This window comes from Pteropus medius, unplaced genomic scaffold (assembly GCF_902729225.1).
Source record: "Pteropus medius unplaced genomic scaffold, Ma_sr-lr_union100, whole genome shotgun sequence".
Taxonomy (NCBI): domain Eukaryota; kingdom Metazoa; phylum Chordata; class Mammalia; order Chiroptera; family Pteropodidae; genus Pteropus; species Pteropus medius.
Window position 1 is genome coordinate 104,785 of NW_024348533.1, and position 26,863 is coordinate 131,647.

Sequence of the window (26,863 nt, forward strand, 5' to 3'; positions counted from 1 at the left end):
CCACAAATCAGAGCTATTTGGTTTTGGAATGCAGCCAGATACCCCTACGGGACCAGTGTGAACCCCTGGTAATATTTCAGGCTGATATCGCAGTTCACAAAGAGCTCTACCTACTCATTCCATATACTCTGCTCCCCACAGCCTGGAGAATAGGTACTGCCAGTTTATGTCCCATGGAAAAGAGAGGCGGAGCTTGGAGAATTAGGTGATTTGCCTAAGGTCACTAAATGAGTAAAGAAATGGGTTGATTGAGACCATCTTGCTTTTCTGCAACAGGACATTGTAGTGGGAAGAGCACAGGATGCCACCAGACTCTGATGCTTACTAGCTGTGAGGCAAGTTACTCACCACTTCTCTCGGCTTCAGTTTCCTCACTTTAAAATCAAGATACTAACAGTATATATCTTACAAGGTGTGGTTAATACCTGCAAAGAGTTTAGAACCATGTCTGGCACTTAATAAACACAGGTCATATATGCATTACTCACACCCTAGTCTCCATGAGATATGCTCAAGAACAACCTCCAACCTCCTTTAAAGGTTACGTAAAACTTTATTTCAAAGCTCGTTCTTAATATGACTCACACATTTCTATCTACATCAGCAATTAACTTCTCTCCCATTAAAAGGAGTGATTCTCTTCCCTGTGACAATTTTAACCACCTATACTGCCTTAACTTATAAACAATTATTTTTTTGTGTCAGTTGTTGGAAAAACCCTTCCACAGGCATACCTCCTGCTCAGTGATATATGGTTCTTGAAAACTGTTCACATGCACATCAAATCATAATTTCCTCCCTTACAGTTTCTGTAAGTTGGCCTGCAAGGAAAAAGCAGTGGTTCCTAACATCTGAATTTTAGGCCTATTGACCCTAAACTCTTGCCAAATGTTTTACCTCACTTGGAAGGCTTACACACACCCTTTTGAAACACAAAGATTCTTCTGGCAGTTCAAGTAACTCTCCTCTGAGTGTGCAATGAACATTAGTTATTGCCATTACTACCTTGTTGCTTTAGGTTTCGATCTTTCTCAAGGTAGGTCATAGGTAACAAATGTCACCTGTGTTTCTGACATTTGTTACCCTTAGTCAAGCCTCTCTTTTACCAGAGAAAATCTCTAATTTTTTATTCTGTCTTCTAGACCTTCAGCTACTTAGAATCCTATAATTATTGCCTCCCACAATTTTCCTGCAGAGGCAGAAGATTTAATTTGCATTTAAAAATAATTTATGAGCTTAGCTAGAGTTCCAGGCAAGGAAGGTGGAAAGGGTCAGATCGGGGCTTACATTTAGCTATGGTTTTTGTGTACCGTATCCATGTGTGGTTAACTCCTTTTACTTTGCAGAGCAATCCAAACTCTTTCAGTAATAGAATGCATGAAAGTGGCAGAAGAAGGATGAGGAGAAAATAAGAAATTAAGTAGAAAAAAAGAGATGAAAAGAAAAATATAGTAGTAAGAGCTGTAGGTTTAAGGGAAGGACACCATCACACAAATAGGAACAAAATGGGAGACTTTATTTCATTGATTAAATCAAAACATTCCATTAAGGACTGCCTTAAATAATCTGAGTCTTCACTGATATATATATGGGAGGGGAGCCCCACTGCTCTGTGCTGTTTGATATAACTCATGACATGCAAACAATTTGCAAAAGCAGAGCATTACCACCACATGATATAAAAAAAGGTTGTTTGAGCAAATAGATTCCACATCTTTAAAACAGAAAGAGCCATTATAATTACACTATGTTGAACGTGAGAAATCTTAGCAATACCTACAAACCTCAATTACAGATAGGAGCAAAGATCCAGAGATATTAGGTCACTCCTCTAAGGTCACCAAGTAAAGAGACTCTGCATTTGCTATATTGGAGTAAGTTGCTTTCAGATGGCTTTTAAAAATGGATATCATGTACTTTGTTTGTACAGAACTTTCATATAAAATAATTGGTTCTTAATTGTACTAATTACTATTTAATCAGTTATTTTTGTGGTGTAATGCTATGACCTTTTCTTTTTTTTTTTTTGGAACTATGACCCAACTTTGAATATTCACCTATTGCACTGAAAGGCTCAGCCAGATTTGAAAACCACAGATTCAGAAACATGGCACGATGGTGTAATTCACAAATAAATCATACTTAAACAAATTAAATATTCATGCCAAGTCAAAATAGCTACCCACCAGTGCCAAAGATACATGTTTACATTTTACTATAAAGACAACCACAAATTTAAAATATTTGTCCAAATGTCTCTTTCTCTCATTCTTAAATCACCTTTACTCCCAAGATGCACTCGTTTCCTAATATAGCATTCACAGTATGACTGAAATTAATTACATTCACAATGGTCATATTCTGTGTCCAAGACTCTAGAATCTTGATTGCCAAAAATGAGGTAGATAGACATTTAAGGGTTTTGTTGGTTGGGACTAATTTCCTTTAGATCTTGATCATCTATTTTTTTTTTTAAATATAATTCCAAAATATTTAGCAAAAGATTGAAAATGTCTGAGCATTTTGTCTAAAAATGGAAAAATATAATTTCAAAAGGTTATTATGAAAGTTGTTTTACCTCATTTCAATTTTAAAAACAGGATAAAAGCATCCAATTACAAAATCACTGGTATCTTAAAGCTGACAACCATCCAACATCGCAGAACATTTAAAGAGACCCTTGCAATTAGTTCTGGCTTGGGAGTGTATAGATGCAGAGGCATTGGGTTAACTCATTCAGGGACCAGACCAGCTGCCGCCCCTTAACCTTTGATTCTAAATTTCAAGTCTTCTCCAAAGTTCGACCTGGCTTCTGGAGTTCTTCATAGGAGGCTCTCAGTGAGATCTTGAATCCAAACTCTGGAGACAGGTCAAGTTTCAGACAGAAGCTGGAGGCGTAGGCCTACCTGGGTAAAACAGGCTGCGATGGACAAAGCTGGAAACCAGATGGAGCTGAAGATGTTGGGTCGCCGTCTTGGGCAGGCTTAGACTGTGAGGGGCTGGCCCGGTAGCCTCAGGGACTGTCAAGTTGCGGGGGGCAGGCTGGGCATTAGACCAGCCAAGGGCCCCGAGGTGGGACGACGAGAGATTTCTGAAAAGGCCGGCAGGCCACTGCGGGTCTTTGTCTTTTTACGAGGAGCTATGGGCGAAGCACTCAAGAACTTGCTGAAGGAACCTGACTTCCTCAAGCCTCGTGCCAGGTCCTGGAGCATCAGATCGTCGGCCAGGACGCCCAGAAACGCGCTGGTGGTGGAACTGAGGATAGTGGCGGCCACCTGCACTGGGCGACGGCCGGCAAGACTGCCACTACCACCACCACCAGTCGCATCAGGTTCGGTAGAACCATGCAAGCCGGGATCGCCGAGTAGACGGCGCAGCGCATACGAGGCGCCCGGCGGCAGGTAGTGGTAGGCGCGCCGACCGCTGTGGTCACGCATGTGCACCTGTGCGCCCAGGCCCACCAGCAGCACTGCTGCATCCTCATGGCCGTGCAGAGCGGCCAGGTGCAGCGGCGTGTAGCCGCCATGTGAGCGCGCATTCACGTCGACTGGTGCGCCCCCACGCCGCGCGACTTCTATTAGCTGCAGCGCCATCTCGCGGTCGCCGCTCTTGGCGGCCCAATGCAGGGCCGTGAAGCCGGACATGAAGTCGCGCTTGGCCGCCAGGCCTCGGTCGCGCAGCAGTAGCCCGTGCAGTTGGTGGGTCCAGCGGCCACCAGCCACCCGCACTAGCCACTCGTGCTCGGCCGGCTCCAGGGGCACGGCGGACGGCGGCGGCGCGGCGGGCACCTCCTCGGTGTCGGGGCTCAGCAGGCGCGGGCCCGCGCGCGACAGGCGCCTCAGGTGCGGGGAGCGGCCCGCGCCCAGGCCGAGGCCGAGGCCCAGGCCGAGGCCCAGGCCTGATTCCTCTACAGAGAGCCGCCGCAGCAGCAGCGGGGAGCTCCGCGGACTCGGCTCCTCTGACAGCTGCCGGCGCAGGCCCTGCTCCTCCGCCCGGATCCGGAGCGCCGCGGGGCCTGGGACGCAGCGCACCGGCAGCATGCAGGGCTTCTGAGGAGGCGCGTGCCTAGGGGTTGGTGGCGGCCCCGTCGTCGCCCCAGGTCGGGATTCCGGGTCTGGCGTCTCCGACGGTGCCCTAGACGGTGGGGCCACGTCTGCAAAGAGAACCTCGGAGGGCTGGGCAGGCTCACAGGCTAGAAGCCGGGGGTTGGAGGGCCCCCCTAACTGCTGGGCCGTGCCTAACAACGGCTCCGCCGTCGGTTGAGTGGGCTCAGAGGCCGGAGCCCCCGGGGTGTTCTGTGGCTCTGATGGCGGGGCCGGGTCCTCGGGTGCTTCTACCGACTGCTGCGCCGAGACCAAGGATGGAGTCCCCATGGGAGCAGTTTCCTCGTGTGAGGAGGAAGTCATCTTGGATGGCAAGGCCAGTGCCCCTGGGGTGCTGGGGACGCAGGAGGGCAGGGGCTCTGGTGCCTGCCGGGGCCGCGGCTTCTTCCTCAGCACTACGAACTTGACGCCGTCGAGCTCCTTCACCACGGCCACGTCGTTGACGAACTGCTTGAAGCGGTCCCTGCGGGCGGCGCGGCCGCGCGGGTCGCCTGCATCCAGTAGCGGTTTGAAGCGGCTCAGCAGCTCGGAGTTACGCACCTTTCCGCCGTTCTCCTGCAGGAAGCCTAGCACCGCCGCCTGGCTCACCCCAGCGGCCGCAGCGGCCGCGGCCGCGGCGAGCGCCATGGTCGGTCCTCACCCCGCAGGGGAGCCGGGCCGTCCCCTCCCACCGGCCCGCGGCTCCCGGCTGCTGAGGCAGGTGGACCTCGCGGCGCCCGCTGGGACGCGCCGGAGCGGGGTTCTGGGAGCCACGTTCGCCTCGGCCAGGCTCACCTGATACTTCCCGCCGAGGCCAGACGGGCGTGTCCCCAAAGCTGGACCTCGGTCACGCCCGCGCCGCAGGGCCAAGGGATGGGGCTGCGGCGTCTTCTGGTTATGATGCTGCGCCGGGCCCCTGGTCTGGGGTAGGTTTTCTTTCCTTTATATTCTGTCCAATGGGTGTTGGCGCTCATCCCCCGTTTGGTGTCTCTGCTTTACAGGTGACCAGCTGCCACCGGGGGCCGTGGGGAAATTTCACCATTACTTACCCCCACCCACCCCAGCCCGAGAATTAAAGGCGCAGTGCTACGCTTCAGCTTGGCTCTGGTTGCTTAGTGGGTGTGTTCCCTGGGGATGCCGGCGAGGCTGGGATATTTATTTCTTTCAGAAATATTTAACCACCACAAAATACTGGGCGATTACTTAAATGCAATCACTTCTTTAAAGACCATCGATACCTCTCCAATAGTCGATTGCCTTTTATGCTGGCTTCATGTATTTCTCAGCAAAGACAATTCGCTGTGTGTGGCAATGTATGTTACCCTAGGTTAAGAAGAGATGTTTTAAAAAGCAATTTTCTCATTATAAAATAATATATTTTCACATCAGATTTTGAGAATATAACCACAGGAAAACATGAAGAAAAAATATCACTTGAAACCACCATTAACATTTTGAAATATTTTTCTCCTACATGTGTATGCATGTTCACGCTTTAAAATAACACAAAAGTGGAATCATGCTATGTTTTATAAACTTCATTAAGTTCACAAATATTTGTTGAGCACATGGTTTGTGCCAGTATCTTTTCAGGCTGTATAATACATCAGTTAGCAAGACTGATTAAAAACCCCTGACCTAGTGGTGTCCACATAGTGTGGAGGGGAGGGCAGAAATAATATGGTGAATCTGAAAATTGTATAATACGCTAGATAAATGCTATGGAAACAATAAAGCAGAGTAAAACAGAGGAGGGGCAGGTTGCAATTTTGAACCTCATATTCAGGGTAAGATTCATTGTGAAGGTCACAATTAAGCAAGGACTTGAGGTGATCTGGGAGTTAAGTAGCTAGGTGGGAGAAAGAACTGCCAGGGCAAAGGTGGAATCAATTTCTTAATTTATAAACACAATACTACAAATATGTAACCAGAAGCAGCATGCCATATTACTATAATAGGAGAGAGCAAGACTCTGGAGTCAATATTCGACACTTGAATCCTAGCCCTCCCTACCTTGGGCTACTTGCTTGACCTCTCTGTGTCTCAGGGGGGATGAAAATAATAGTACTTTACCTCACAGGCTGTTGTGAGGATTAATTGAGAACATAAGCACAAAACACTTAGAACAATGCTTGGCCCATAGTAAACATTCAAATTATTATTAGTAGTATAGACACTACTATTATTATTACTAGTTGAAAAGAAAAAGAGAACAGTAGATGTGAAAGACCCTCCTTTCCCAATTCCATTACTCAGAGGCCATTTCTGTCGTCAGCCATTTCCAGAATGCATATGATATAATCTTTTTTCTCTATATTATATCGTGAGCATTTCCTCCAAAGACAATAACTATTCCTTAAAAATACATGATTTTAATGATAGCATCACATAAACGTAGCATCACACTTTGTTTTCTTATAGTCAATAATCTATAATATTTCTAGTTTTTAATTCTTATGAATGCTGCTGCTTACATATAAAATTGTGTGCATTTTTAAATTAATTCCTTTGAATAGAATCCTACAAGTAGAATGACTGGGTCAAAGGGAATTAATTATTTTTTAAACTCTTGAAACTTACTGCTAAATTGTTTTCCAGAAAAATTACCTTGTCTTTCATCAGTGGTGTTGAGTAGTATTTTTTAATTTGCCAGTTTGAAAGGCGAAAAATTGTATTTTACTTTAATTTCCATTTATTTTATTACTAATGAAGTTAAGCATTTTCTCTTTTATTTATTGTCTATTTGGATTTGTTCTTTTGTGAACTGCCTTTCCCCCTTTTCCCATGTATTAATATTGTTTTATTGCTATGTAGTTATTAATCTTTTATTATACATGTTGTAAATATTTTCCCAGTTCATTTGTCTTTTAATTTTGTTTTCTGATGACACTTTCATTTTTAGGAACTAATTTTTAATTGTCAATATTATATCCTTTTAGCTTAAAAATATACGTGTAAAATAAGAAGGTACATTTCTCATTTAAGGGACAACTTTTAGGATCCATTTACTCTGTAGTATTAAGCCATCTACATCTGAATGATGATAGTGCCCATGGAAGAAGCCCTTGTGTTTTTAACATACAATGATAACTGTAATCAGCTATCATTTCTGTCTAAATATTATTCTTTCTTTAAGCCCAGCTCAAGTCTCACCCCTATAAAGAGTTCTACACCTACCCTGGGTATATCATCCTCCCCACTTCTTCTGTAATTTATTTCAGCAAACATCTATTGACTATCTTTGGATGCAAGGCAGTGAGCCAGGTACCCTGGAAAGAAGACACCGGTCTTTGAAGATCTTATCTTTCGTTGAAGGAGAGAAAAACACAATTAATTGTGTTACCTGTCCAAATGAAATGAATGCTTCTTGCACTTAAAGCGGGTCAACTCTGAGAGGCACATGGGGAAGTCTTTAAGAGATAGGCTTGTGAAAACAGGATAGGCATGGAAGTTGGACTGTAAAGGCTGAATTCAAGGTAAACAGTGTCTAATGTGTTTTCGGTTTAGAGTATGTGTCAGAGATACAGAAGAAGATCATGTTGGAAAAGTAACCTAGGGTCATGGATAGAGGACCTGAAATGCTAGTTTGGATTTTATTCTGTTTGCAGTAGAATGCCATTGAAAGCTTTATTTTTATTTTTAAAAAGTAGATTTAATTATTTTCCGATAACACAATTAATAATGATGTTTTCCCAATTCGCAATAATTTCCAAACTAGAGAAAGAACAGATCACATGTTAAAGAACCACTCTTAATATTTTTGGTTTATTCTGTGAGTAACTTTCCTCTATACCTCCAGAGATATATACACAGGCATACATACCGTTTTATATAGATGGAATGAGCCCACACATTGTTTCATAATCTATATGCTTCTTTATTGCCTGCTGTAACGAGCGCTGGTGTGGTGAGTGGATGGAGGAGGGGTCCCTGGAGGAACCCACAGTAGAGTTCCTATGAGAGATGGTGAGGGCTGTGGAGCTAGGGCAGTGGGGGCAGAAAGACAAGGATAGATGCCAAAGACGGTTCAGAAACAGAACTTGTATTATAGTGCCTGTTTTCTTTTTATTCAAGGCTGGGGGGGGGGCTCGATCAGAAGAACTTGGGCCCCTTGCCTGTTTTCATTTTTAAACTCACATTTCCTTCGTTGTAGTTTTCATTTCAATAGCGACTTTTTATATTTTATTTTCTTAGCTTTTTCAGGACAAATTGCTGGGTCCCTTGGAAAAATCGTTTCTATGATCTCATGGGCAGTGGCGCCTCAGTCAATTTGGAGTTTTGTTACTGCCCCCTGCTCTCCAGTGAGAAGAAGGAGAAGATTCCCCTGTTCAAGATCATTATGGATTTATGTGGTTTGAGCTCATTCCAACTGTGATCACTTAAGAATAGACAAGGGAATTAAATACTGAAAAGGAATTGCTGGTGCAAGCAAAGTTCATTGACAGTGCTTACAGGCTTCAGACCCTAATCTATACAATGAAACATGCCCAAGGTCACAGTTAATTATTGGCTGAGCCCAAACTCAAACCGCAGGCTGATTCCAAAGCTTGTGCTCATTTACCATGTTCAATTACCAATTACTTTAAATTGATGTTCTAACGTTTAATAAATAAAAGGAAAAGCTTTTCAAATAAAAATCTAGCTTAAATCTGTACTTGTGCATCTGAACATACACTGATTTAATATTTTAAGTGATTAGTTTATAGTTTGAGCAAACACTAGGGTGAGGATGCCAATGACAAGTCAGTTCCCCAGGCTGATTTTAAATTTTGATGTCCTGCTGCCAGTGAGGCCATTGGATCAATTCTTCCAAAGACCAACAGTTTGCCCATAAACATTAGGAAAATCAAATATGAAATGTATATTTATAGTAAGGGTAAAAGTCTATAATGTGTCTGGAACATGAGAGAAAGCAATTGGAAGGCCATTTGTTCCTAGCTCAATATCTTAAATTTGCAAGGTAGAAGGCACTTTGTATTTTCTAAAGCTACATTATTAAATAAATATACAATTAAAACCTCTCCATGATCTGTGTTATATTATGTTGTTATGTTATATTGCATTGCCTGTTCCAACCTGCACTATCGTGTGAACTGCACAGAGAGCTATAGTGTATGCTTTATGTTGGTGATTGTCTTGTCTCTGTCATGGCAGCATGAAGAATAGACTTCTTCCATTAGTCTTAGTTCACCACGATCGGCCTCCTCTGCCCCCTGGTGTCTTCACCAAAGCATTGTCGTCAGTAAAAAAGTGGAGCCCCAGTAGGCAGGAACTTCAGGGACTTGGCGGGGGATGGGCTGCCCAGAGAGGCTGTAAAAGGACTTTGCCCAGATACCAACTTTTGTAGTCATGACTTCCGGAATGACTTACGTCTTGTTCCTGCTTACCAACCCAGGGGAAACAAGAAGGGCCTCTTCTTTCTCATGCCTATGACTTTTTAAGCTCAGTCTTTACTGAGGTCAAAGGGACTTTATTTCTAAGTCTTAGTGACAACTGTCAGATCCTTTGGCTCGCTTGTAAACTGAGTTTTTGTATCTGTAATTGACTTTGCAGGCCACTTTTCTGATCCCACAGACTTACTTGGTTACTAGCTAGGGAACCAGTGGGCCTGGTCCACGGAGACCAGGAAAACCGTGTCCTGGCCAGGTGTGAGTCAGGAGCAGACGTTGCCCTTTGCTACCTTTAGTCATCTCTTCTTGACCTGTTTTACCTTTATTTATTTATTTTTTTGATGGGAGGAATAAACATGGGAACTTTTTTATTTTTTGTAATTCCAAAGATGTGGAATCTTTGTTTGAATGATACAAAATCAAGAAACTCTTTTTTAAACATTTAAAAATCTGAATACATAAACATTATATTTAAAAAATCTACAGTGGAAAAAGCACACGAGATCAAAACAAAGAGTATTTTTTTGGGAAATACATATATAGGTATCTAATTCTGGCTTTGGAGAAATTCTTCTACAAATGATAAAGACACCAGTAGGGAAGCCATGCCTTCCAAAGTCTATATTTAGTGGAAACAAAATATAAACACAAAGGTACAGAATTCTCAAATTATTTGGAACCATTTTTGTGCTTAGAATAAATATTCAGTATTCTGACATTCACATTTTTTCACCATCCAATATTTTGGCCTGTTTTCTTTTCTTTCTTTTTTTCTTTTTTTTTTTAGTGAATGAACGAGTTTATTTAAAATGTATGTACAGTAAAATTCACTTTTTATGGTACACAGCTCTATAGGTTTTGAAAATAGTGTCATGTATTCACCCCCATAGTCATGATATAGCACAATTCCAGCAACCCAAAAAATTCCCTCATGTGCCCCTTTGTAGTCACCTCCACCCCTCACCCATAATCATTTACATATCTTGGTTTCAGGTTATTTTGAAGTCTCAAATTTTTTCATCTGTAAACATTTCAGTATGCATCTCTAAAAGATAACTAACTCACTTAAAATAGCCACAATGCCATTATCTTACATTGAACATTTAACAATAATTTCTTAATATCATTGCACATCTGGTGTTCAGATTTTCCCAATTGTCTCTCTCTTCAAATCAGTATTCAAATAATGTCCACATGTTATGACAGGTTGCTCTAGTTCTTAAATCTCTTAATCTAAATGTTTCCCCTCCCTCTTTTTGTTTTTTTCCTTTCAATTGTTTTCTGGAAGACCCTCTCCTATTTTTGAATGCAGACCTTGAAACTATTTTTGAATAAGCACCAAATAATTCGCAGCTTTTTCTTAAGAAACTCTTAACGACAACAATTTAACTTCAAGGAAAAATTAAAACAAATGTGTGGAATTAAACTTAGCTTTTGTTGATTTGTGTGATTATGTAGCCACAAATGCTGGTTTTTGAGACTGTAAAGAGTGCAATTATTAATGTTTTTAAATACTATTTACAGGTTAAGGACTCAGTTTCTGAGAAAACAATTAGACCGATGCGAATGTAGTTTTGGAAAAAAACTGTGGATAATATATACACTGACAATCCACCACATCAGCCTGTGGCCATTGAGCTATGGAAGGTAAACTAAAAAAGTGCTACTTTTAATTTGTAAGAATTATATTTGAGCTTACTTTTTGATGCATATGATTTGGATAATAGCGATGGGCAACCTGTGCTGAAAATATTCTTAAGTTCGCACAATGTTCAGATATATGTTAGTATGGACAGAAGAATTTAAAATCATCTACTAATAATTTTCACAGATATTTAGTGTATTATTTTTTTATTAAAGGAAAAAAGAGAAATCTGATCTCTTTATTTTATAAATTATTTGCCACATATTTGGTTGCAGAATTTAAACCCTACACATTTTAAAGCTATGGCTGGTAAATTTTCTGTTCTGTCTGCCCACAGCTACTTATTCCAGTGCTTTATTCCATACTCTGGGCTGTAGAAAAACATGTGTTGATCTTTTGTGAAGGGAGACATGCTTTCGCTATTGTCCAGACACAAATCTAAAGCTGCCTTTTTAGTTTGATATAATTGCCTATTCGTTGATGACTTTTAGGTGTTAGAGAATGAGCTAGAATATTATTTGTATAGACAGATGTATGTAATTAGTTTTTTAAATTAGTTTCAAGTATACAGTACATTGGTTAGACATTTATATAATTTATAAAACGATCCCCCTAATTGCTCCTTCTCCCCTCTGGTTTTCCATCTAGCCAATATAGTAATACTAACTGCATTCCCTATGCTGTGTTCCCCTTCCCCTTGACCATCTATCAACTACTAATTTGTATCTCTTTAACTCTTCACCTCATTCTCCCAGCCCCTACACCCCATCTCCTCTGTCTGTGTCACCAAATTGTCCTCTATTTGAGTCAGTTTTTTACTAGTTCTTTTTGTTCCTTAGATTCTGCATATAAGTGAAATCATATGATATTTATCTTTTTCTGTCTGACTTATTTCACTCAGCATAATAACCTCTAGGTCCATCCATGTCATTGCAAATGGTAGGATTTCATTTTTTTAATGGCCGAGTAATATTCAATTGTATATATGGACCATAACTTCTTTATCCAATCATCTGTTGATGGGCATTTAGGTTGCTTCCATATCTTGGCTATTGTAAATTGTACTGCCATGAATATCGGAGTGCATAGATCTTTAAGAATTATTATTTTGGTTTTCTTTGGATAAATACCCAGAAGTGCAATTGCTGGGTCAAAAGGTATAACCATTTTTCATTTTTTGAGAAACCTCTAGACTGTTTTCCGTAGTGGCTGTACCAATTTGCAATCCCACCAACAATGTATGAGGGTTCCCTTTTCTCTGCATCCTCACCAACACTTGCTGTTCTTTGATTTATTGACGATAGCCATTCTGACAAGTGTGAGGTGATATCTCATTGTGGTTTTAATTTGCATTTCTCTGATGATTAGTGACCTTGAGCATCTTTTTATATGTCTATTGGCCATTTGTATTTCCTCTTTGAAGAAATGTCCGTTCAGGTCTTCTGCCCATGTTTTAATTGGATGGTTTGGTTTTTTGTTGTTGAGTTGTATGAGTTCTTTATATATTTTAGATATTAACCTCTTATCAGATGTATCATTAGCGAATATCTTCTCCCAATCAGTCAGTTGTCTTTTGGTTTTGTTGATGGTTTCTTTTGCTGTGCAAAAACGTTTTAGTTTGATGTAGTCCCATTTGTTTATTTTTTCTTTTGTTTCCTTGCTCAGGGAGATCTATCCCAAAAGAAATTCCTGAGAGTTTACTGCCTATGTTTTCTTCTAAAAGTTTTACAGTTTTGGGTTTTACATTTAAGTCTTTAATCCATTTTGAGTCTATTCTTGAATACAGTGTAAGAAGGTGGTCCAGTTTCTTTTTTTGCATGTATCTGTCCAATTTTCCCAACACCATTTATTGAAGAGACTATCTTTGCCCCATTGTATATTCTTGCCTCCTTTGTCATATATTAAGTGAGCGTATAGACATGGATTTATTTCTAGGTTCTCTATTCTGTTCCATTGATCAATGTATCTGTTTTTACACCAGTACTATGCTGTTTTGATTACTATAGCTTCATAGTATAGTTTGATATCCAGTATCCAAGATTGCCAGGGCTATTTGGGGTCTTTTATGGTTCCATATAAATTTTAGGATTATTTGTTTTAGCTCTCTGAAAAATACCACATTGGTATTTTGATAGGGATTGAATTGAATCTATAGATTGCTTTGGGTAGTATGGCTGTTTTATTTTTAAAGATGAGCTTTTATTTAAAAGATTTCCCCCTGCTCCAAGAGGAATGTGTTGGAGCTCTACTTTCTTTTCTCATGGGTCGATGTCTAAATTAGGAGAGCTTAGTTTGAGAGGCCCGCAAAGTGCCATTTTAACCATTTCCTTAACTGTAAAATAGAGTCCCTGCTTGGGTCTGGGTAGGAAAATCAGCCACCAAGAGGCCAGGCTTCCATTCCGTTATGGATTACCCATTCAGATGGGTTTGGAGATGACAGGGCCAAATGTCTGGAAATGTGAGACCCACCAACAGCATCTGGTTAGAAAGATGGACAGGTAACAGTAGCTCAGCTCTTCCTTAAACTCTTGTTGTAGTAGCCTACCACGTGTATGTAACTTGCTGTTCTTTTAGCAATGGGCAAAGATAGAAAGAATCCCTAGACATTCTACTCCAGCTTCCCATTCATTGGTTCTAAGAGCTCGTTGACAGACAGCTCAAAGTCAAATAGCTTGAAGTAAATTATACTAAAAGACCTAACGGTTATGTGTTATTCGAGACCCTCCCTTCTGGAGGGAATGTGTTGGGGAAGGAGTCGAGCTGAGGTCTGCGTAATTGGGGGAATAGCAGGAGGTGGGCAGTGAGGTGGGAAGACAGCAAAAGAGCTAGTCCCAGGTCTTCAGAAGATCTGCTTGCCTGCCGCTTTGAGACTATCAGCTAAGTAAATATCTAACAGTTTTATTGACAGCCCTCTGAGTAATAATTTGTGACATTAAACGATGAGCAAGAAACAGGAAGATGAACTCTGACTCTGAGGCTATGGGGTCTGGGGAAGAAGTTCAAACAGTCCTGGTTTGACTTACCTGCCTAAGCATCAGTGAAGTACCAGCAGTGCAAAATGAAAACAAGGATGATATAGGTTCCTTTTCAACTCCCTGTCCCCAAAGTGGCTCAAGCTCCCAGGAGCTAGATGCTGTGTCCTTTTCAGTTGGGATATAGTTCTAAATGTTCAATAAATATTGCTAATGATGAAATGGCAGTAATTTGTCACATAATAGTAACTTTCATTGCTTTGATTTTTCTTTTTCAGAATGAGGTCACAGGCCACTGCTGTCAATAAGTATTTAGTAGTTATATAATATGTTCAACAACTATCGATAATGAGAAAACAATAGCAATTTGTCACATTGTAGTGACCCTCATCACTCTGTTTGTTCCTTTCTAAAACAGGGGCAGAGTTTTCTGTCTACATACCTGACTCACCTGAGTCAGTAAACAACTCAGATATATTACAATAGGCTAACGTGGCTCAAGAATCCAATAATTTCAAAAACCAGGAGTAAGGCCAGGGAGAGGGCTGCTATGGAAACTTCTGAATGGAAACTTCTGGATACCTTCTCACATGGTAATTGAATAGAAGTGAGCATAGCATGGTTAGCATCATAAATATCTATGCTAATCCTGCAGGACATCGATTCCAGATAGAATGGTTGGGCCAGAGCAAGGAACAAAAGCACAGAGGTACCCGGGTTCCTTGGCAAGAGGAAAGGCTCAGCTTCCCCACCAGTCTCTAAAACACAAATCACCGAGGGCTTCTGTTTTGGTAGAAAGAAGCTGGAGTCAGCAGCTCGGCTCTTTGTGTGTGGCACCGTGTTCCTTCCTCTCTTCTTCCTTCTCCAATCTTTCTTTTCTTTAACAATGCTGATAGAATTTCCTGGGCAAAATAATCTTTTCTCTTTTAAATGGAAAATTTTGTCAAAATGTCACAATGTTCTAATGTCCTCGGAGCTCAACATAACTGGGCCTTAGAAACTTTCCAGGGAAGAGACAATAAGACCACAGTCTGCACAGAGCCCTCTGTGTGTCTGTGGCAGTGAAGACAAAAACAAGCTTGCTGATGTTGGTTAGCGTTGGGCTTTTCTGCTGCTGCTTTTTCATGGTGATTTTCACTATTCAGTCTAAATTTTTAAAGAACATTGTTTATGTCTCCATTAAGAGAAATTGCTTATGTCTCAAAGTTAACAAATCCTATGTCTTATTTGTCGTTTTCTATCCAGAAGGTGTAGTGGGTTGAATAGTGACCCCCAATATACATCTGTGTCCTAGAACCTGTGAATGTGACCTTATCTGGAAAAAGGATCTTTGCAGATGTAATTAAATTAAGGGTCTCAACACGAACACAGCTTGGATTATCCAGGTGCTAAATCCATGACAAGTATCCTTATAAGAGGCAGAAGAAGATAAGACACAGAAAAGGAGAAGGTCATGTGAAGACGGAGGCAGAGATTGAAGCGATACAGCCAAGGAAGCCAATGAACGCCTGGAACCACCAGAAGCTGGACGGGCAAGGAAGGATTCTCCCAGAGCCTTGGGGGGTTGTGGGGTAAGTGGGGGCGTGCAGTCCTTTGATTTTGGACTTCTGGCCTCCAGAACTGTGAGAGAACACACTTCTGTTCTTTTAAGTGCCCAGTTTGTGGTAATTGGTTGAGGCAGCTACAGGAAACTAATACAGAAGTTTAGAAGGAAATGGAGGATTTATCCAAATCCTGGTGGACAGAGAGATTCCATTCTGAAAAGGCTTTCCTCAGGTCCCTGGGACTCAGATGACCCAGGGCTGTGAAGAGATCTGGCCCAGGCATGTTTCAGCTAAAACCTGACATGGCTCCATGGTGGAGATGCCTAATGGGTAGACCAAATTATGGGAGCAAAGATCCCCCAACGGTATAAAGGCATATAGACCCTAAGGCGGGCTCCTCATTCTAGGAGGTATGTTATGTGATGAGATGGCAGGCCCACGGAGCATTTTTACTTTGCTAGGGAGGGGTGTATCTTGTTAGTTCTTGAGCTGAGATGCAAGTCCCTGACTCCACCTCCACCCATGAAAGACTTTCACTTTCCCAGAACTCCACCCCCACCTTGCACACCCACGTCCCTCTGGAATCCTCCATCACATGGCATTCCAGGCAGTTATCACCAAGCTGAGAAAGTTGACAGACAAGATGAAATATCTTCATACTTCTAGTATAAAGAACAAGAAGTGATGGTTTTTATCTTCTATATTATGGAACAGTCCCCTGGCGGGGAAAGTAGAGATATCAACAGAGATCTATGGGAGGATGTGATCTGTTAGCTTGCTGGTGCACTCGTAGAAGGGAGCACTTCTCCTTGAGAGAATCTGGAAGCTTTCTGAGAAGATATTTGAGCTAAGTAATGACCAGGAACTGCAGACTGAGGAGGCAGAGGAAGGCCTTCTGGGCAAAAGTATCAACACGAGCCAAGGCTTATAATATGCTTGTAGAGCAACTAGAAGCTCAGGGCCATAAACAAGCAGGGGTGAGGATGAGGGGTGAGTGAATGCAGAAACAGGTTGGAGAGGGTGGCTGGTGCCAGGCTATTAAGGGCCTCACACATCCTTGATGATTCAAACTAAACTGGTTATCTTCTTCCTAAACCCCCCTCTTCCTCCCCCAGTGTTCTCCAGCTTATGAAAGGAATCATTACTCATCCAACTGGCAGAGACCTGGGCACCAGGCGTGGTCCTTCCTCACCCTCTTTAGTATCTCTTGAATCCATCCGGCTCTCTTCATTCCTGTGCCAGGCCATCACCATCTCCAGCCTAGACGTCTGCAGAGGTGCTCCCCTCTTCCCCATCCCCTTGTACCCTATCTCCCTGCTCCCACTGTGCCTTGCTTCTACTCCATTCTTACCTGCAGCCCAAGTGATCCATTTAGAACACAGATCTAATCATATCACTTGTCTGTTAGTGTTAAACTCTGTTTTAGATGACTCACAATACCCTCTATGATACAGTGTCTGATCCAAAAATACAGAGGCCCTTCTAATAGAAAGCAGTAGTGCTCTGTCATAGCGTTTCTCATCCTCAGGCTTTCTCCCTACAGAACCTCTTTTGGCCAGTTCTGGGTTTTGGTACTTCTTTCTTGAAGTTATCTCCATATCCACAAATATTATGTTTATACTGAAGCTTCTTGATTTATCAATCTTGAATATCCTAGTACAATAAATAAGGATTCAGTTGACTTCTATTACCTTTTGTCTCTCTTCTCTATTCCCAACTGTTCCTAGTTCTTCCTCTGTGGCTTCCAGAAAGCTATCTGGTGGCAAGGTGGGTGATGAGCTGCAGAGAGCCACGTCAAGAAGAGCGATAAGGAAGTATTGCCAGAGTCCACAGAAAATGAAAAAGCTCTGGACTAGGGCAGTAGCAGGAGATGGAAGAGAGAGCCCAGTTAAGGAGATGTTTCTGAGGACACAATCAGGAATTGGTGAGCCTTAAATATAGATGAGAGGAAATGAGTATTCAAAGACTATTCCAGTTTCTACCTTGTGAGAAGAGGAAAACAGTGTTGCTATTTGCTGAGATAAGAAAACTGAAGAAAGGGAAGGTACAAGTTGAGGACAAGTTAAATTTTTAAGTTAAGTGGTGAGTCACTTGGGAGGTAGCTGCAAATGAGGATCTGGAGCTCAAGAGAAATGTCTGAGCTGGAGCTATGGGAGTCATGAGTTTCTAGATGGTGGATGACATGAGGGTGTGGACGAGCCCATCTAGAGAGAAGATATAGAAGAGCAGGAAAGAGCAGGTGGAACCTTGGGGAAACTCAGTCCCAAAGGCCCAGGTAAAGGAACAACCCATGGAAGGGAAAGGAAATGATAAACCAAGAGGCAGGAAAAGAGGCAGGAAAGCCAGGGGAGGAAAGAGTTTCAAGAAATAAGGTCACAGGGAAGTGGCGAAACTGTGACGTGGCCATCCCCTTGACACATGGAGAAGAAATGAATGTACCGACAAGGAGCAAAGTGTAGGCATGATATTTGCTAAACTAACCCAGCGATGTTATTCATTTAACCAATACTTATTGAGGACCTACTAAGTGTCTAGGCACTGGGGATTCATTTCAGCAAAACTGCCCCAAATCCCTGTCCTTGTGTAACTCACAATACAGTGGAGAAGATAGATGACAAATAAGAAAAATGAAATACATAGTATGTTAGAAGGTGGCAAGTGCTAAAGAGAAAAAATAAAGCAAGGACGAGAGGAAGATAGGGGGAGTGGCAGTTTCTCATGGGTGGCCAGGGAAGGCCTCACTGAGGAGGGGACTTTTTTTTTTTCAAATGCTGAGAAAGACTTTATCATTTATTTATTTATTTATCTATTATGGTGATATTGGTTAACGAAATCCAATAAGTTTCAGCTGTGCACTTTAACAGTAAGTCGTATATATATTTACACTATGTGTTCACCTCCCATAGTTAGATTTCTTTCTGTCACCACATATTTGACCCCTTTATCCCATCTACCTCCTCCCTCCTCCCCATCCCCTACCCTCTGGTAACCACTAGTTTATTGTCTATGTCTAGGAGTCTCTGTTTGTCCTGTTCATTTGTTGCTTTTAGGTTTATATCCTACATATAAGTGATATCATGTGATTTTCAACTTTTCCTGTCTGGCTTATTTCGCTTAGCATGATTATCTCGAGGTCCATCCGTGTTGTCGCAAATGGCAGTATTTCATCTCTTCTTATGGCTGAGTAATATTCCATTGTATATATGTACCACAGCTTCTTTAGCCAATCATCTATCATAGAATACTCCGATTGCTTCCATGTCCTGGCCACTGTGAATAATGCTGTTTTGAACGTTCGTGTGCAAATATCTTTTCGGATATGGGTTTTCAAGTCTTTGGGGGAACTTTTGAGAAAAGACTCTAAGAGTGAGGAAGTAAGCCACATGGATATCTGGGGGAGGACAAACCAAGAAGGGAAAAGAATGGGCTAGGAGTGCTCGAGGGCCAGCAAGGAGCCTGGTGTGGCTGGAGCAGATGGAGCAAGAGAAGAAGTCAGAGGACTTGTATTACAACGTTTCAGGCTGTGGTGATGAGGAACGAGGCTTTCATTCTGTGGGACGTGGGAGCCATTGCAGGCTTATGTGCATGGTAGTGACAGGATCTGACTTGTGTTTCAACAGAACCACTCATCGAACAAGAGAATTGGCATTGAAAGGTCATGCTTTGAAGTTCCAAGGCAATGACAGGTAAAGCATAGAAGGAGGAAATTCAGAAGTTGGAGGTGTACTCAAACAAGATAAACGTCTCTGTGGACCAGAAGCAGAACATAAATTCAGAGATTCAAGCCACAGGCCTGATGGGTCTGCAGTGGGGCTATCCAGGAGTTTGGCCCTTGCAAAGTGCCCAGGGCTAAAAATACTCCCTAGAAGATTGGGGGCTAGAGCCATACCTGCCGTGGGAAATCAGATAGTGGGATGGTGCCCTTAGAGTGAGATGTATAGTTTATCATGTTTGTTTGTTTTTAGTTTTAAAATCTACACTCTGTGCATGGATTCCACTTTTGTTTATGCTAGATCAATTATTTGGAAAGACACGCATTCACTTGGGGAGTGGAGTGGGAGGCTGGGGCAGGGGTCTCCCGCTCTTTCATTTTTATATACTTCTAATGTTATTTCTCTCTTTCTCTGAATGAGTATATATAATAATACAGAGAAAGTAGCAGGAGGGTGGTGCGGTGTGGGCAGAGTAGGATCAGAATTGAAAAGAAGCCACTGGATCGAGCCATTAAGAGATCACTGGTGGCGTCAGCAAGAACAGATTCCTTGGAGTCTGTGGAGACAAAAGACTGACTGACAAAACACACAAGACATGCGAGTGAGTGAAAAAGTATACGACTAAAACAAACAAACCTGTAAGTAAAAAAAAAAAATAGTATACGACTGCTATTTCAAGAGTTTGGACAGGAAAGAGAAGGAGATAAAGAGGGGGCAAGAGAGGGAACAGGGTCAAGAAAGACTTTTTTAGGTGGAGGAGACTTGAGGGTGTTGGTCCGATAAGAGAGTAGGAGGTGGAGGGAGGGAGAGATTTAAGATGTGAGAAAAAGAAGGGATTGCCCCAGGGGAAGGGCGGGGCTCTACCTCCTTGGAGTCCAGAGAAGGTGGTCCAGGCAGCCCTGTTGGACACAAGTGTTGGGCTGGGTGAGCGGTGGATGGTGTGGTTGGGGGTAAGGGCTTTTAAAGCTGGCCCACGCCTAACAGCTTCAGCGACGGAGTGGCCTGTTTGTCCCCTATCTGGCCTGTCTTTACTCCTCTAACCCTCCGCTCTACTGTGAGGGCAGGAACCATGCCTGATTTATCCCCACGGCTCTAGTACAGAGTATTTGGAGCAGCTGCCATGGGGATGGGACAGGGTGGTAATTAGGAAAAAGAGCAGGGTTTCCAAGTGACTCTGGGAGGGAGGTCTGCTGAGCAGGCAACCATCAGGAGGTAACGCTGTCAGGCAACAGGGCTTGGGATAGTTTTTTTCTCTCTCATGCAATGCCAGGCAGTGCTGGAGCATGCCGAGAAAGCAGATGGGTTTTTTGTAATGTGAGTTGACCTGCTGTCATTCTCAGTGGAGGCCTGGAAGAGTTAGTGTAGCTCCCCAAGGCCCTGGCTTCATTCCTAGAGAGTGTTCTTGCCTTGGGTGGCCCTGTCCTTTGTGTTTGTAGCTGCTGTGACCAGAGCAAATTAGTGTGTAAGCCTCAGCCAAATGTCATCCCCAGGGACGTCTTCTGCTTGCCTCTCCCTCCTCTGGATCCCGGGCAAGGGGTGTTGGGGGTCCCACTAGGAAGCCGCCAGGACGGAGAGTACACTGGGAGGGCGAGAGCGTGCTGAGCATCGGCCATCCACCGACAGGCCTTCGGTACGGTCACCGAGCCAAGCAGAGCAGGAACAATGGCGTTAGCCAGGACACAGAGTTCTGGAGGCCTACAGAAAACCAAAGCCCACATCACGCCGGGCAGGGTAGGTGAGTCAGATGATATAAGGGGAACAGGTGGAATTTGGCAGTGAGAGACTAGGGCGGTGCGAGTTGGCTCAGGATTCGGGCTTAATAAATTGGGGCGTGTGCCCTTTTATTTGATTCCCAACGCATTTTGCTTTGCTGAGGGCAGATTCATAAAGGAGTGGCCAAATTCAGCTGTAAATGGTTATAATTAATAATATTTATGTTTGCTTTCCTGTTGAACTTTGAAGTCTGGCAGTTAGTAACCATGCCTTGTTATCCTTATGCCCACCACACACAGTAAGTACCCAGTAAATCTTGGTGGTGTGAATGGCTAAATGACCTTAGTGTTTAGCTGGTCCAAGGACTTCTATAATCATAATAGCCTGGGTCAGCAGGATCCTGAGACGTAAGCCAGTCCTTCTCCTGCACCCAAGAGGGACTTCACAGATGAGAACAAATTCTAAATGCCCCAGATCCATAAGTTGTCAGAAAAATGGACTCTTGTCTCGAATGAACTCAGTGTATCTGACCTAGAGTCAGAAGACCAGACTGCGTAAACTCTTGTGACTTCAGGCACCTACCTAACAGCAATTCTCCCTTTCTTTCTATCAAGATTCTAGTTTTGTTCAGATAGCAACATGCCCAACCCTAGGGGACAAATCATTATTGTCTGTCCTGTGGGAAATTATCTTGATACTTCAAAGTACTCTATCAGGCAAGCTGTGTCTGGAGGTCATGAAAAGAAGGACTCAGACTTTTTAAGATGGTCAAATTACCCAGCTTATGGATTTAATTTAAAACTTGCAGGGAGAAACAAGGGGAAAAAATCAGGGTAGGTGAACACACTTAGGGTAACGTGGAAGGGGCACACTGGCTGAATCCTGAGTTCTACAGTGTTGTCTCTCTCTCTTCCTCCCTCTCGTCTTCCCTCCCTCTCTCCCACCACCCTTCCCCACTGATGGTGTGATTATGAGAACCAGGGTTGAGACTGAACAAATGGGCTCAGCAAACAGAAGGTGCCTGGAGCCAACACACACTCTATGAAAGAAACACGAGTTGAGTACCTCTGGCTACAACCACATGGTGGCCCTGTGGGCAGGGGGGAACAGTGCAAGAGGGGCTAGAATGGAATCATAATGGGGTAATCAAGGGAGCTGACTTGGGGATGATAGTTATCAATCTGGAATTAGCATGATCCTTACCTTATAACTTGGTTTTCTACCGCTTTCTATCTACACTCTTGTCTTCTTGTATCCTTTTTATCTGTGTTCAACATCCATATGTTTCATTTATTCTATGTCTAGCGCATCTTGCAAGTTACCAGCTTACTATCTATACTTAACACATCTTAGAAATTTTGCCCATTTTCTGTTTTTCTTGCCTTCTAGGGTAGCTTTAAATATTCTCAATAATACAGCCAACATACATTACATTAGTATGAGCCAACCTTTGGCAATCCCGAAACTTCTGTGTGGTCATGTGACTCATTTACGGTCAGTGAGACCCCAGGGGGACTTTTTAGGGGGCATCTAGGAAAGATTTTCTTCCTTGACAAAAGACAGGAGTGATGCAGCGAAGAAGTCCCTTGTTCCCCTTCCTCCCTTCCTATGTCTTCAGCACTGGAACAGTGCCTGGCACATAATAGACAATCAACAAATGATTGAATAAGTGAGTGAATGGTACTTGTGCCAGTCTTGACATCTGTGACTCTGAAATCATGCTTCGACTTCTGCTTAAGCTTCATAGCTAAGTCCAGGCTTGGGAAGATGAAAGCAGGATGGAGAAAAAAATCTCGTGATGATTATTTAATAATAATAATACTATTAACAGCAGCTAACGTTTATTGTGTCAGAAATGGTTCTGAGTATTTTATATTTAATCCTCACAATAACCACAGAAGGTAGAAATGATTATTACCCTCATTTTGCATGTGAGGAAACTGAGGCACAGAATATAAGGTAACTTAAGTGAAGTTACTCAGGTGACAAGTGGTGGCCCTGGAAATGAATCTAGACAACTTGAGTTCAGAGTGCACACACTTAGACACGACCCTGTCTTTTAGTTTCATATTGTGGCTGTAACAACTTACCACACACTTTGTGGCTTTAAACAGAACGAGTTTGTTTTCTCACAGGTCTGAAGATCGGCAGCCACACAAGACTAACATTAGAGTGGCTGCAGGATAGGACACTTTTCTTGCCTTTTCCCGTTCTAGAAGCTGTCGAAATCCCTTGCCTTGTGCCTGCGTCACTCTGATCTTTGCTTCTGTTGTCACATCTGCTTCTCTGACACTTCTGACTCCCTCTTATAAGGACTCATGATTACATTAGGCCCATCTGGATGTTATAGGATAATTTCTCTATCTCAAGATCCTTAACTTAATCACACATGCAAAATCCCTTTTGCTGTCTAAGGGAACATGGTCATAAGTTCTGGGGATTAGTTCGAGGACATCTTTGGGGGTCAGATTCTTCTGACTACCACATCGTCCTGCCTATGCAGGTCCAATATCCTGTATCACACCAGGTCCTGGACCAACAGGGCCCACCTCCTGCAGCAGAAGTTCTGTCACACACCAAGGAACGGAGTGTCCCCTCAAACCTTTGCCTACTTTCCTAAAAGTTTCTAGCTTGTTCCCACCTCCCCCAACTGCATCCCCCCTGTTTCCACCAAGCAGAATTGAAATACTTGGTAAACCAGTAATATGAACCAAACAGGTGAATTATGGGGCCTTGGCTCTTGTTCGTCGGTGTATCTGGATTGGGTTCTATACGTGAATCAGGTCCTTAGTTCTCTCCCCTTTCCTCAGTCAGCTGGCCCCATCCTTGTGTGTGTTTTCTTTATTCCTAATTTACTTTTATTTCTACTCCTAATTCAAATTAGAGTCATCTGTCTCAGTTCTCTTGAATTCCTTCTTCCAATCTCCCCGATCAACCCCTTGGTTCCAGGTAAAACTCTCCTTCTCAGCTATTTTGACTCAAACTCAGTGATTTCCCTGGATCCCTTCCAGCAGCAGCCTTTTCCAGACCCATTTTGTCTGTCTGAATAAGTTCCCCCCAGAGATGTGGTTTTCAGACTTATTTTTAGCTGCAGAAGAACCCTTTGTTGAAATGAAAGCCCAATATATAAAGCAGATGGAATGGAGCTCTTTGGGGAGGGGCGGAGCCCCACCAGCAGGTACCCTGATCTGCCCTACTCTTCCCGTAGCCCCGCTGGGCCCAGTCTGAAAACTCTTGCTCTACAGCCCCTCCCACTTTAAGTCTGGCCCTGTGGATTTGCTTCTTCTCAGTTAACTGTCTTCGCTCTTGATGGCTTCCTTTAGTGCCTTGGCCAGCACAAATCATTCTCTTCACTTCCCTCATGCTCTTTGAAGGTCACGTTTCCCCTCAGAAGCAAAACATTTAACTTCTTTGTCTCTACCCAGGGTGTCGCCATGTGGGTCTTCCTCTCACCTGCTTGTGTCCCACCTGTACGTGGCTGCAGGGATGGAGGCTGCGCTGAAATGGGCTGGCCAGCCAGCTGCGCATCACCCGACCTCTCCGCTTTATATAGATTGTAGCTCTCTGGTAACCGGACGGTTGTCTATTTTTTTCCCAGAGAATTCTTTTTGGTCACAGCCACCTTGGAGGAGTAGAAATGCTTCCACCTCGGGAAGACGCAGGTTGCAATATGCCTGGTGGGAGGTGGGGGTGGGAGGTAAAGCTGTGGGCAAGATCTTCTGACAAATCACACGGAGCTCCCTGTGCGGTTCATATCAACCCTTGTCCTGGGCCCTCCAGGCCAGGTTTGGAGTGGAGTTTCTTCCCCAGTGGGTGGGTCTGGACCACAGGGGTTGCTTCAAGAGTCCCTGTAAACTCAAGGACCGGGACCTGTGGGTCCCTTCTAAGTCCTGTTCTTTTCTCATTCTAAATAAATAATTACTTCCATACCTAATCTTGTATCTAAATTTGTGGGTTTTTTTTTTTTTCTCAAAGACAGCCTGCCCAGTCCTATAAGCTCAGGCCCTACAAAACCTGGATGTATATCTGGGAACTTTGGCTTTGGGATTCTCCCAGGGGACTAGGAATCCATGTGAAAAAAGGCAGAGAGTCTCATCTCCAGGGCTTTCCAAGGCATTCCTGGTGCTTTGTGTACAGGGCATCAATGTCAAATGCTGTGGCAGAAGGCAGGGAGGACTAAGTTTTGACATGCTTCCTGTCCCATCTGTAGCATGCAGTTTCCACTGTGGAACTCTGAGCCTGCAGACAGCCAGAAACCCATGAGGCCAGGGAAGGGCTGCTTTCTACTGGTTGTTCGCCCTGTGCCACATAGTTCCTGCATCCAGCCTGGGTGCAAACTCTGGCCAGTCTTCCTGGGAGGAGTCAGAAAATGGTTCCTTCTCTTTGGAACAGCTTTTCCATCAGGCCAGGTCTCCTAATCTAGGCCTCAACTTGGCAGTACTGCCATTTGACTGTAATTCCTAAATCTCACTTTTAAGAGTCATGTTTTGCAAAATGGGAGAGATTGCCTGCCTGGTTGGAATATCGCGGGGCTTGTAAACTCTGTGCCTAGGATCCAGTAGACACTTTGGATTTGCTCTTGCCCTGTACTGTTTCACAGGCATTGGTACAAGTCAGATCTGAAAGCTGGAGATAGCAAACACTGCTTTAAAAGCATGTAGGGGCACTTCGGGATACAGATAGTGGGTTGAAGCTTCCCCGCAGAGCTTCTCCTTCTCAATGCCTAGCAAAGTAAAAGAAAGTAGGTAAGACCCCAAGGGAAACTTACTATCAGCAACCAATACAATAAACTTCAAATCTGACACCCAAAGAAAGACACAGATGATGGTTTTGGAGTGGAGAAGAGTGGCACAGCTCCCTACCCTGTCCTTGACACCCAGAAATCCAAAATCCCGAACATTCTCCCTGGTGCTCTTGAATCTGAAAGGAAACAGATGTGAGTCAGGCCCTTATACCCTTCCTCTTTTGAATGAGCAGTATCAAAAAGTGCGTGGGGAGAAAGAGGGGAAGCAGGGAACACGAGCCACTGAGCTGACTCAGCTGATGGAAATAAAAAAACACTCCGACTTGAGAAATTGATCTAAAGCCTGGGTTATCCCCCTTCCTTGGAAAAGGCGTAGTGTCCTCCTCTCCAGCCCCCACCAGGTGTCTTGGGCCTTGTGCAGGACATTACTCAGAACCTCAGGACGGGAGTACACATAGGCGGGTCTTGCAGCAGAGACTCTGCCTCTACTGAGCTCTTCCTTTCCCCTTCTCCCCCTCATACTACAAAGGGTGTGCAGAATCCAAATACCCAGCTTCTCACTTTGCTCAGAGGGAAAAACAGACTGGTCTCAAACAGTGGGGAGATGGGAAGTAGGCCCCCCTCTGCCACCATCATGTTACAGCAGTATAAAGAAGGTCTGGACAGAGCCACCGAACCAAGATGACAAGAAATGGATGCCAACACATGGCAGCAAATTATTAATGATAAAGAGAAGGAAAACACTGGGCAAATGACAAGGAAATTCCTTACAACTGCTTTATATATAAAATGACTTAATGAGAACATGAATTTAATAAATTGGAAGCTCAAAGATGGGATGATAAAACAAGGGAATTGATGGAAAGAAAACAAATAAGAAAAAATATTATTATAGAATATTATAGAATGAATAAATAAATTAGAACTAACAAGAAAGAGAACTGACTCCACTGAAACTAAAATTAGGGTATCTAAACAAGGTAAAGAGATTCAAAAAGTCAGAATTAATAGAAATGGAATACAGACAAAGATGATCCAATTTAAGGATTAACTGATATCT

General features: G+C 43.2%; 1 protein-coding gene across 1 annotated transcript; it reads right to left on the reverse strand.

Annotated features, from left to right (window-relative positions):
- Positions 1-1,495: 1,495 nt before the first annotated feature.
- Positions 1,496-4,952, reverse strand: SOWAHA (sosondowah ankyrin repeat domain family member A). The gene has a single exon (XM_039879933.1). It carries the CDS (start codon positions 4,728-4,730, stop codon positions 3,024-3,026), a length of 1,707 nt encoding a protein of 568 aa, XP_039735867.1. The 5' UTR covers positions 4,731-4,952; the 3' UTR covers positions 1,496-3,023.
- Positions 4,953-26,863: the final 21,911 nt, after the last annotated feature.

Bases quoted from the DNA above. Each gene is read 5' to 3' on its own strand.
- SOWAHA (XM_039879933.1), bottom strand. From the start codon at position 4,730: ATGGCGCTCGCCGCGGCCGCGGCCGCTGCGGCCGCTGGGGTGAGCCAG.